A 12,340-nucleotide genomic window follows, 5' to 3' on the forward strand; every position below is an offset into this window, starting at 1 on the left:
CTGCTGACTTGACGGTAGCTGAGAGAATGGACTGGTGTTGGGGTGGGGGAGGTGGCCACAAGCAGAGGAGGGCACAGAGATTCCTGGGTGCTCCATCTGCAAGTAAGCTGCCATTAGCTCTGTGGGGGAGATGCTGAGTCAGGGATTCTCTTCCTGATCTCTATGACAATACTCTCAGCCTGGCCTTGATGGTGAGTGGATACCAGGCCTCCTGGGACTGCAGACTTGAAGTTAAAGTCTGGCCTTGTCTCATCTGTTTCCCTGACCCTCCAGGATCGACCGCTCAAAAGCACCTGTGCTGGAGATCTCAGCTACGACCCCGGGGAGGCTGTGGGGAGCTGCTGTCACCGTTGCCCCTCAGGTGAGTGGGGTACTGAGGGCAGGACATAGGGTCCTTGTTTTGATGTCTGACCCTCATGGGGGACTTGCGACAAGGTGGGGGTTGGGAGGAGCGGGATAGAAGCTAGCAAACATGGTCATGGTTTGTTTCAGATGTCCAAGGGCACCTTAATGTCACAGGGTCTGAGGAAGAGCAAGCTTGGTTACCTCACTGGCTAGGTTCTGCCACCGCCACAAGGATGTGAGACCCTTTCTGAGGTTTTGGGGTTGCCTATGCAGCAGGGTCCTAGCCACGAGCAGCCCAGCTGCCATGCTGACTTCCTGCTTACTTAACTGTGGTGTGAATGGGAAAATAAAAATAAAGAAATGAAAAGGAAAGGCCATGATGGCGGAGGAGAAAGTGTGTTGTAGATAAACGGGAGAAAGCATAGCCAGAGACAGAGACATCTGGGAGAGTCCAGAGTGGGCATGACCCCGAGCTGGGCCATTTGAAGAGAGGGGGGAGAGGAAGGGAGAAGGCAGACAGGGGAACCAGGTGTAGCAGCCAAGAGGACAAAAGGTAGAAAAGGGGCAGTAACCAAATAGTCTGGATTACATAGGGAAGAGCTTCAGGGGGAAGGGTAGCCCAGCCGCTGGGCTGGAGAGTTCGGCGTCGAGGCTGGGGCATGCCTGCCAGACCCTGTAGCGGGTAGGGTCTGAGGGATGCTGGAGAACCTGGCGGCCAGGTCCTCTTTGATATGTTAATAGGCACCTTAGCCCTTTGTATCAGGTTTGGGACCTAACATCCGTGTTAAGCATTGATTCTGTTTTGCAGATGGGACTGTTGGGGTTCAGCCAGTTCAGAGATTTTCCCAGGGTCTTAGAGCTGTGGCGTGGCAGGATTGGCTGGGGGTAGAGCCCAGGAATCTGTGACCTCAGAGTCTCAACAGCCAACACCCCCTGTGACCATGACCAGTTGTTTTCGGAAGCCCTTTGCAATTCTTTGTTTTCTTCTCTTCTCTCCTCGTTCCCCCCCACACCCTTAAATTTTCTTTTCAGTTTATGTGTATGAGTATTTTGCCTGCAAGTATGTATATGCACTATGTGCATGCAACTCTTGCATAGATCAGAATGGGTGTCCAATGTCCTGGAACTAGAGGTGCAGGTGTTTGTGAGCCACCACATGAGTGCTGGGACTTGAATCTGAGTCCTCTTCAAGAGCAGCAATTGCTCTTAACCGCTGACCTATACCGGTGACATTTTTCTAGTTTTCTTCATTTTTTAGTTTGTGATGGGGGCTCACAAAATTTCCCAGGCTGGAACTGAATGCGATCTGTAGTTCAGGTTGATCTTGAACTTGCTATCCCTCTGTCTCAGCATTGTTAGTGCTGGGACTGCCGTACACCACCTCTCCCTGATCTTTGCAGTTCTTGTCTGTTCCAAGCCAGGACATGTGTTTGTCCCAGCCTGCTCCGGGCTGCAACTTTCTGGGGAACAGGGTTTGCCTAACCAGTGCTGGGTTCCTGGAATGCTCACCCAGCCCTCGCATAGCACGAATTCTGGGAGAACGTCAGGAAATCCTTCTGGAACATTCTTCGGGCCTGAAGATTAGAAAAGGATTATGAAGTATTTTGGTCCCCTGTGACTATATTAAAAGTCCTAAACCCATGTGGGGGCCACTGGTGGCTGGGATATGAGGTGGAGCCATGGTGTGGTCTCTGAGCTCCAGGAATAGATGTCTGTTTGCAAGAGAGACTTTAGCTATGAAAGTCGAGGGTGGGAGGAAGTCTCTGTCACTGGCTCAGTGTAACTGCCCGCTGCTTCTAGGACAAGGCATGAGAGCCAGGCACTGTGTCTGGAGGGCTTCCTGTGGGTAGGTGGGGACCGGCAGAACTGTACAGCTCAATTGGGGCTGGAGATCATTGCCAGCTGCTCTTAGACCTGTGTTCTCTGAACGCCCTGTGGGACTCCAGTCTTGCACAGGCTACCGGAGGAAGTATTTGAGAAAGAACTCATTAGTGTCTATCCCCCAAAATGAGTTTAAAATATTTATGTGGGGCTTGAGAGATGGCTCGGGGGTTAAGAGCACTGCATGCTCTTCCAGAGGACCCAAGTTCAGTTCCAACACCCTCATGAGGCAGCTCACAACTGCCTGTGAACTCCATCTCTAGGGGGCCTGACGCCCTCTTCTGGCCTCTGAGGGTATCCATACACATGACACGCACTCATAAGCACATATACACGGAAATAAAAACAAAATTTAAATGTTCTTGCGACCAGTCTTTTACGACAACTTGACAGGGTCCTGTTGAGTCTAGGTTGGCTTTGAACTTTGTGTGTAGCAGAGGTTGGCCTTGAACTCCTGATCCTCTTACCTCTGCCTCCTGGATGCTGGGATGGCAGGCCTGTACTATGATACCCGGCTTCTCTCGGGTCCTTCCCCTCCCCCTGCTGGTCTCCCCCATCTAGCTTGTGTTTGGGCTCCTCCAGGCTGTTACTTCCCTCTGGTTAGAAAAAGGAGAGCCGAAGGGCTCTTCCGGGCTTGCAGCCTGACCTGCCCATCTTCCTACCATATGTGTTCCCTTTTTATAGAGGCCCCCACACCCATCTTATGGGATTAGGGCTCCTACATCCTTAGCGAGCTCCTAAAATTGTCTCTCCAAATAGTTCCATTGAAGCTAAGGGTTTCATTATGGGGGGTTATTCTAATTTACAGCATCTCCCCCTCCCCCGCCCCAGACTCTCACCCACTCTTCCTCATTTCTTTCCTCCACCCACCCGTCCTTCAGTCCAATGCGAGTTCATTGCCTGCTCTTGGAAGAGGTCGCACCTTCCCCCTCGTCCGGTTCCCAGGCCTCTGGTCTTCTGGCAATGCCTGTCTCCTTCCCCCTGGGTGTCCCTTTCTGCCATCTCAACCCTGCTGCAGCTCTAAGACCCCACCTCTATATGAGCCTTCCTTTGCTGCAGGCGACTGGTTCCCACACCTCCACACCTCTTTTCTCAGCGTTTTTCACCCTTCTGCCCACAGCGAGCTGTGGCCTCAAGGTATTGTGACATCCGTGGCCACAGGTCCCTCGCAGAAAGACACGAATTTGCGAGCATGACGCCTCCATCTTAGGCTTTCTCCACCTAACAGCTGTGCCTGACGCTTTGCTCCTTCCTCCCACTTGCCCTCTCTCAGGCCCTCTGCTGAAGTAGCTGCGTACCTCAGGCCTGGGTGGTGGGCGGGGCATTTTGCTGGAGTTTTATTGACTCTGTGCTTCCGGGTAAGCCACAAAGGAAAACCAAAAACCCCCTCCTTCCGTGTTTTGGGGAAATTTCTGACATTTTGCCTGCCCTCTCAAATCAGCGCTCAGCTGTGTGGCAGCGTTTGCACGTGGGTGGGCCGGTGGAGGAAGGAAGCTGGGAGACCTTTGAGTTTGAGAGGTTGCCCCATGGCAACGTCTCGCCTTACGTAGGTCCGCAAGGCCTTTCGACACTCCTGGCAGCCACTACCCAGTTCTCTGCTTACGACAAGCTCACTCGGCCTCATGCTATGAGCAACGGTACTTACTGATGGACCAGGGCACTACAACGGAGGCCTGGTCCTTTACCCACGTCAGCGCTTGAACCTTGTAGGAACCCAAAGACAGAGCTTGGACATAGAAGGGTTCTGGGATTCGCCCACAATCACCTGCTAGTAACCTCAGCCTGGGCTAAAATAAAGAATCCTGAGCCCTTACCCTTTCCTTCTAGGCCTTGTATAGGGTAGGGGTAGGGAAGAGTCTGGCATCTTTCCATCTTTACTCAGGAAGTCGGCAGAATTCAGGTTCACCAAATGAGCCAGGCTCTGCAGCAGGGACTCAAAGGTGGCTGGAGACAGACACAGCAATCCTGGTGGTATTTCAGGGAATTCAGATACTGAGATTTAACTCCTAGTCGTGATTAAAGGAATACACCATTAAGCCCACCTCTTCCAGAAATTCAGTGGTAAAACCAGAACACCTTATGTGAACATGCTCAGAGGTGGGGCTTATTGGTCATGGTCAGGTTGAGCCAATCACAGTTGGTGAGAAAGATGGCACGCTCTGATTGGTCTGTTGGAGTTACATGATGGGACGAATGAAGTGTTCTGATTGGTCCGCTTGGGTCAATCGCTCATTCTGTGCCCAGGCTGTGGGAATCATCCCTGAAGAAACCTGGCAGACTCTGGCAGAATAGATATTGGGGTGCGGGTGGGGGTGCAGGTGGGGGATGCCCACTCCTCATTTATCCCCCACTTCATCATCATCACCCTGTATCTCCAGTCCTCGGAGGATAGGAGGAAGATTGCTGGGTGATTCTAGGGCCTCTCAACTTGGGTCAGGATCTTCACGGTCTTGACTGCCTATAGTCCCCTCAACTCCCTCAGAGGCTCGGGACCTCTGCTGAGAGTGACAGCCAGCACGCAGCCTGTGTTTGCTGACCTCCACGGCCCCTTTAATCCTTTCAGTGCTAGGAGAAACCGATCTTGTTAGTGCGAATGTCATTGCAGTCGTCCGAGGCCACCCCTTGTCAGGTGGCATCCCAGGAATGCCAGATCCAAGTTTTCCCCCACACCTGGGTCACTCCTTTTGCTGGCTTAGTGACCTCCAGGGAGGCCCAATGCCTCCATCTGTAACATGAGGGTTATCTGATACAACCATGGGGTTTAGGTATGAGAGATGGAGGATGAAAGGCCAGCTCATTATCAAGGTGACCTAGCCTAGAACTTCTCTGCTGCTTTTCCCAGGGTTGTCTCCAACACAGCCATGCCCACAGGGCCCTGCCCACTGCAGGAAGCAATGTGATCCCGACCACTACGTGAATGAGGATGGACACTGTACAGCCTGCGTGACCTGTTTGAAAGGTAAGAACCTGTCCTCTTTCCCTGCACGTATCCTGAGAGGCAGGAAGTATCAGAATTTGGTCCCCTGGTGCCTCAGTTTACCTCTCTGGATTTGAGAATTGACATTAGCAGTCATCTTTTGCATCCATGCTTTTCAGAGAGACCTAGCGTGCTCCCTGGAGGGAGGACTCACGCCTTCCCAATGGCCCTAGGGAGGACTCATGCCTTCCCAATGGCTCTAGGGAGGACTCTTTTCTCAGGTCATTTCTGTAGTGAGGAGTCTGGGGATCATGTGAAGGGTCTTCCTGGAGCTGGGGAACTTGGTGAATGGTGGAGACAGAGTCTGAGCTGGTGGCCTGGCGACAGGAGTTGCCATTTCCCAAGTCCTTCATCATCCTTCTCGAAGACCATGATGCTTCCAGGAAAGTTCTTGGAACAGGTTCTTCTTATGTTAATCATTTGTGTTTAGTGATGGGGTCTGGTGTTTTGGTTTTGTGTGGGCTTAGGGGTGTGGTTAGGTTGGACAATGTGTTGAGATTTTCTTGAAACCTAATAATCATATGTTTTAAAGTTTTCAGTGTCTTTTTTCTTTTTTGGTCTTAGTTTTTCGAGGCAGGGTTTCTCTGGGTAGCCTTGGCTGCCCTAGAACTCACTCTGTAGACCAGGCCGGCCTTGAACTCATAGAGATCTGCCTGCCTCTGCCTCCCGAGTACTGGGGATTAAAGGCATGCGCTACCACTGCCCGACTTATGCATTTGTTTATTGCTTACAAAGTTCTTTTTGTAGGATTATATTTTCTTTCTCATTTGTGTGTGTGTGTGTGTGTGTGTGTGTGTGTGTGTGTGTGTGTGGTCTTTCTGCATCCATGTCCTGAGTGCTGGGATCACAGGTGTGCACTGCATGCCTGGTCGATTCAGGGCTGGGAATTGCATGCAGGGCTTTGAGCATGTTAGGCAAACAGTGCCCTTAGCCACTGAACCATCTCTCCATCCCTTCACTCCCCATCTCATAAACCATGGGTTCTGGATATGAAATTCAAGTCCTTACATAGCAAGCGGTTTATCCATAGTCAGACCCCAGCACAGGGGATGAGTGCGTACGGATATTGTGTTGCCAAGTGCATCATCACCCTGATTCAGCTGGTCGGGGGGCACGCTGTGGGTTTAACAATGGGCAGTGTGTGTCTGCACCCAGAACATACAGTGCACTTCCTAAAACTCCTCATGCTCTGGAGTTTATCCTCCCATCCTCTTCACCATGGTAACCACTGCTGGCCCTCCTGCCTCTATAGTCAGAACCTGATCTTTTGCAGGAGACCCATGGCATCACGGTGTAAAGCCTTTCCGGAATGGCTTGTCACACAGCGACGTGTACTTCAGTTCCCTCCAGGTCCTGGGACATTATTTCTTTATTTATCTTTTTAAATATTTATTTATTTATTACGTCTACAGCGTTCAGCCTTCACGCAGCAGATCTCAGTACAGACGGCTGTGAGCCACCACGTGGCTGCTGGGAATTGAACTCAGGACCTCTGGAAGAGCAGCCAGTGCTCTTAACCTCTCATCTGTCTCTCCAGTCCTCATTATTTACTTTTGTATATGTACACGTTGTATGTGTATGTGGAGGCCGGAGGCTGATGTCAGCTGTCTTCCTCAGTCTCTCTCTCTGGCTTAGTTTTTGAGACAGAGCCTCTCGCTGGAACTCACTAATTCACCTCCATTGGCTGGCCAGCCAGTTCCAGCCAGGCCCAGGAGTCCTCTCGTTTCTGCAACAGACATATGAGGTCCTGGTCAGTTTAGTTTTCACACAGGTGCTGGGGATTTGAACTCAGGACCTTATGCTCGCCCAGCAAGCACTTTATCCAGTGAGCCATCTCTTCAGCCCCACATCTACTTGTTTGTAACCTCTGTAGCAGTGTGAGGTGTATGGGCCAGAGGCGAAGGCCTCCCTCACACTGCCCTCCCAGACGTTACGTCAGGGGATCTGAGAGAGAGCATCTTACCTTCATCCTGGGCTGTCCCTCGGTTTCCTGGCTTCCCTCGTTCCTCCCATGACCCTCTCTGTGTCCCCCAGGTCTTGTGGAGAAGGCTCCGTGTTCCTGGAACTCTTCTCGCGTCTGTGAGTGTCAGTCCGGCTCGTACTGTAAGACGCGGGCTGTCAATTCCTGCGCCCGCTGCTCTCAACATTCCCGCTGTTCTGGGGGCCAGGTCGTCAAGTTCCCAGGTGAGTGTCCCCATCTCTAGCCTGCTTGCAGCAGCTGCTGTACCTGCCACAGGATCCCTACTGCTCTCCTCCCCCCACCGTGGGACAGACAGGTGGAAGCGGGCTTTCTGTGCTCACAACTGTGGGGCTGGGGAGGATTCTCTGGTGGCCCACAAACAGTACGAAACCTCAAGTGTCTACCCCGGGAGTTCCCTGACTAATCAGAGCTGGCTTTCCTGCTTCAGATTCGGGTGTCGGGTGGGAGAGGTACTGAGACACTGGACACCAGATTCAATGCTGAGAAAAATATTTTTTTTTTTTAACCTCGTGACCTCAGGCCTTACCTTCTCCAAGCTTCTAATTTCCTTGTGATACGAGGAGGGGCTCATGGTCGCTGAAGGGATAAGAATCGTGGATCCTCCCTGGTTGCCATTAAAAGTGCTGTTTAGAGGGCCAGCCTAGGCTACGTAGTGAAACTTTGTTCTCAAGAAAGGGGGTGGTGCTCGTTAGAAGGGTGGGAGGTGGGGAGCAAAAAGGGCACCCCTACAACAACACAGTATGGGACAAACTGATCATCATCATTTATGCCCGGCAATGCTGAAGCCTGCACGGGCAGCCCGTTTATGGCGGTTTTCCAGTTGTTCCTGTCCTGGGCAATCCTAGATGCCTGTGTTATTTCATGCCCAAGTTCCAGTCTTCCTCTATGCTGTCTGTCTGTGTGTTCTGGGCCTTCCCCTCCCCTTATCCCGTGCACTCCTCCAAGCAGTGCTGTCTTCAGGTATCTGCGTCATTCATTCCTCACAGCACGGCCGAAGCATCTCGAGTGCCGTTGCCGTGTCCTGTAGTTCACTTCCTTCTGTAGAAGGAGACGTTTATTTATTATGTATACAATATTCTGTCTGTGTGTATGCCTGAAGGCCAGAAGAGGGCGCCAGACCTCATTCCAGATGGCTGTGAGCCACCATGTGGTTGCTGGGAATTGAACTCAGGACCTTTGGAAGAGCAGGCAGTGCTCTTAACCACTGAGCCATCTCTCCAGCTCCCAAGGAGACGTCTCTTAACGTCATTGTTGCGCGGCCCGTCCCTTCATGTGACGCCTAGAGTCCTCCTGAGACACGCCATCTCACACACATTCAGCCGCTGTTCCGAGAAGCATTTCATTGTCCGGGTTTCAGAGCTGTCAAGAAGGCCGCTCAAGACAAGCGTCTCGTGGACTTGTAATCTTGTTGTTCTTGTGTCTCTTGCTGACCAAACCTTTCCCAGTGCCTGCAGTGCGGCCCTCGCTATCCCTATCCACCTCCTGACGTCTGAAATAGTTCCCTCCTTTGAACTGAGCTTCCTCCGGGATAGACAAAGTTGACTGCTTGCTTGAGGTTCTGACTCTTGATTACAATGTTAAAGCCCTTGTGCGCCCTTCCCATGTGTTGTATCTCAGTCTACAAACTGGTATGAAAGTAAACACCGAGAAGACTGAGATGCTGACGTACAAACTGATGGTGAGGGCTGACAATTGCAGGCCCTATGGGGACCTTTTTCGGTAACCTGTGTCCTTGGCATTTCTGGTTCTGGCTTGGTAGGCTCTGTCCGACTGCTTGCGTCATGGAATGCTCTGTACTAAGGGACACAGATCCCACTGTCTGCAAGCAGAACAGGGTTGCTGAGGGAAAGCGCTCACGTGGGCCTCAGGTTGCACTTTAGCAAAGCTTGGCACCTGTGGGTGGGGCCGGTTCCCCTCTCTCTCTTTCCCCCCCACCCATGTGATGAAGAGATGTAACCTTAAGGCTTCTGGAACTTCTCTTGAGCAAGCAGGACCAGGCTGTCTGAGTGGTGTTCCTGAGATCGCCACTTGGGGGCGACAGAGGACTGTCTCTGAAGCTCTGCCGTTGCTCACACCTGTGGCCAAGGAACATTTAAATGTGGCTGGTGGAGCCAGGTGAAGGCACGCTTCTTTAATCCCAGCACGCGGGCAGAGGCAGGTGGATCTCTGTGAGTTCAAGGTCAGTCTGGTCTACTGAGCTACAGCCAAGGCTACACAAAGAAACCCTGTCTCGAGAAAAAATGTAGCTGGTCTAGGATGAGTGGGTTTCGATCACCTGGTATATAAGCGGGGATGTAATGTGTATCACTATATTTATATCTGTTACTGACTGACATAGATCACTATATTGTTAGGTGATGGCTTTTTGAGAACAGATCTTATTCCGTATCCCAGGACATCTTCTAAGTCACTAGGTAGCGAGGCTGGCTTCAAAACCACAGCAATCCCCCTGCCTCATCCTCCAAGTGCCTAGCTCGTGTGTGTGTGTGTGTGTATGTTTGTGCTTTATTGGGGACTGAACCCAGGGCCTTACAGGTTAGGCAAGTATTATACCACTAAGCAATACTCCTAGCCCAAATTAATTTATTATTAAAATTAATTTCTAATTTCTTCATTTATCTTTTGAGACAGAATCACTCCGCTGCCCAGGTTGAGTTTGAACTTGTGATCTTTCTTCTTCACTCTCCTGACTGTTGGGATTACAGGCATGTGCCACCACAACCAGATTTGTTTTTGATTTTAGATTTTGTTTTTAGATTAAACATATATATTTAAATCTAATAATACATATTAAATCTAAAAACAATACACACACACGAGTGTTTTGCCTGCACGTATGTCTGTGTACCACATACACGCCTAGTGCCCAGAGAGACAGGAAGAGGGTATTGGATTCCTTGAAGCCGGAGTTATAGAAGGTTGTGAGCCACTATGTGGGAGCTTCAGATTGAACCCCATTCTCTGGAAGAGCAGCCAGTGTTTTTAGCTACAAAGGCATCTCTCAAGACACATCCTCCTCCTTTCATTGAGGCAGGGTCTCACTATGTAGTTCTTTTTATTTTTATTTTTTGGTTTTTTGAGACATGGTTTCTCTGTAGCTTTGGAGCCTGTCCTGGAACTCCCTTTGTAGACCAGGCTGGCCTCGAACTCACAGAGATCCGCCTGCCTCTGCCTCCCGAGTGCTGGGATTAAAGGCGTGTGCCACCACCGCCAGGCTTTACTATGTAGTTCTTGACTGTCTTGAAACTCACTAAGAAGACTAGGCTGGCCTGGAACTCACAGACCTGGCTACCTCTGCCTCTCAAGTGCTGGGATTAAAAGGGATGTGCCACCAGCCTTGGCTCTCCTTTTTACCATTTTAAACGTTGTCTCCAGAGAACTAAAGCTGGTACAGTGACCCACAGCACATTCGGTCAGGAGCTCTGCCATGGCCACCTGACCCTTTGACCCTTTTCTGCTCTGGAGGCCCTTCTCCCAGAAGGCAGCTTTCAGGGATAGAGGCTTTCCAGTCATGAATGGAGAAAGAAACTTCTGTTGCTGTGAAGTGCACAGCTAACCATCCGCCCAGAGCCATCACAGACTTCCTCTGCAAGCACCGAGTGTTTGCAGGACAGACTCCATTAGCCTCTTTCAGTGACTGGGGAGTTTGACCCCTGGAGGTGGCAGTTGAGTAGCCCAAGAACACAGAACATCCTCTTCCAGCCACGACTGGACGCTCTGCTGAGCTTTGTCAACCGCCTCACACTGCTGACCCTGCTGTGGTCACCTCCACTGAAGCCGTGGGGGCATCTGCTAACCCATGTGGGTCTGTTTCTCAGAGATGAGGTTGGAGCTGAGGTGCAGAAGAGGACCTGCTGTTCGTTGAGCGCTTACTGCTTATTATTACATAGCACGACAGACCCATTTCCACGCTGTTGTTTATGTGAATGGCAGCCTGGTGAGGACTGTGTTATGATCTGCCCGGCATACAAGGCTATGGATACCTGATGTGTGTGTGTGTGTACGTGCACGTGTGTGTAAAACGAACATATGGAGAACAGTGCTGCATGGCTTCGGGTATGGCTGAAGCCAGGGACTCTGTCTTTTCCCACCCCTCATTGACATTTGTGTTTTGTCTGTGAACTGGTAAGTAACCAGCAACTATAGGTTTGCACCCTGACCAATCCAAGTGGAGGGATAATGAGGAGATACTGGGAAAGCCGCCATCTCTGAGTGGCTACTGTCATCTATGACTGCTTGTGGTGGTGACAGTTCTGCTCCTGGAGACTCTGGGTTCCTCGGTGTCTGTTCTGAAGCCATTGCTGTCCCCGTTGCAGGCACAGCGGAGAAGGACACTATCTGTGAGCTGCCTTCCCCAGGACCTGGCCCCGATTGCTCCAACCCAGATGACTGCAAGACATTTACTAGGTGACTCCTGGTCTCCTTTGCGCCCCTCCAGGTGACCTTTGGATGGGCCACTCTGTCTCGGGGCACATAGGGTAGGGTCAGCTCAGGCTGGCAGGACTCCAGGGTGGTCCACTGCCAAGCTCACCAGTCATTGGAGACTCTGCTGTGTGTGTCCCAGAAGGCCTAGGGAACGCAGCTCTTGCTCTCACGAGCTCATAGCAGGGCCCATGAGTGCTGAGGCAGGAGCCTTTCTCTATAGACACTAATCCCCAAGCCCAGACCTCCATGGCTTGTAGAGTGATCAGACCTGTGTCTGGCTTCTTCTCCAGCCATGCCATTCCTCAGGCCACACCTACTCTAAAGCCCTCAGCCACCGACAGTCTGAGGAGCTCGCTGCCAGAAGGGAGCACCCACCCTGTGCAAGAAGATGCTGCTGAGCTGTCGAAGGTTCCAGAGTCTCCGTCTTCCCAGGCAAGGGAGCCCAGTCCAGACCCAGGTACTGTTTACATGAAGCTGTGGCAGTTCCACAGGGTGCTGCTGTCTGAGGAGGGGCTCTAGGTGCCCAGTGGGAACAGAAGAACGTCTCTAGGACACAGCTCCTGAGGCTGAGACTCAAGGGCCGGAGGTCCTGAGAGGCCTATTTCATTCCCAGAATGTCTGAGTGTCCTTCACGCTAGGGTCTGGAACAGACCAGGGTCTGGAACAGGGGCTGGGTGTCCCTGCTCTGTACTCAGGGTGTTAGTGACATAGCAGGTGGGCTCTGCCTGTGG

The 12,340-nt window shown here is 51.5% G+C and overlaps 1 protein-coding gene across 3 annotated transcripts in view; it reads left to right on the forward strand.

Moving 5' to 3' along the window:
- The window catches only part of Tnfrsf8 (TNF receptor superfamily member 8), a 44,676-nt gene that overhangs the window by 13,504 nt on the left and 18,832 nt on the right, over nucleotides 1-12,340 (forward strand). For all 3 annotated transcript variants that reach the window (XM_050153425.1, XM_050153426.1, XM_050153427.1), the window contains exons 2-6: nucleotides 274-361; nucleotides 5,069-5,185; nucleotides 7,238-7,387; nucleotides 11,501-11,591; nucleotides 11,900-12,066. In XM_050153425.1, the coding sequence (XP_050009382.1) occupies nucleotides 274-361; nucleotides 5,069-5,185; nucleotides 7,238-7,387; nucleotides 11,501-11,591; nucleotides 11,900-12,066 (613 nt within the window). The remainder of the gene's footprint in view (nucleotides 1-273; nucleotides 362-5,068; nucleotides 5,186-7,237; nucleotides 7,388-11,500; nucleotides 11,592-11,899; nucleotides 12,067-12,340) is intronic.

This window comes from Alexandromys fortis, unplaced genomic scaffold (assembly GCF_014885135.2).
Source record: "Alexandromys fortis isolate MF-2015 unplaced genomic scaffold, M_Fortis_MF-2015_v1.1 scaffold_88, whole genome shotgun sequence".
NCBI lineage: Eukaryota > Metazoa > Chordata > Mammalia > Rodentia > Cricetidae > Alexandromys > Alexandromys fortis.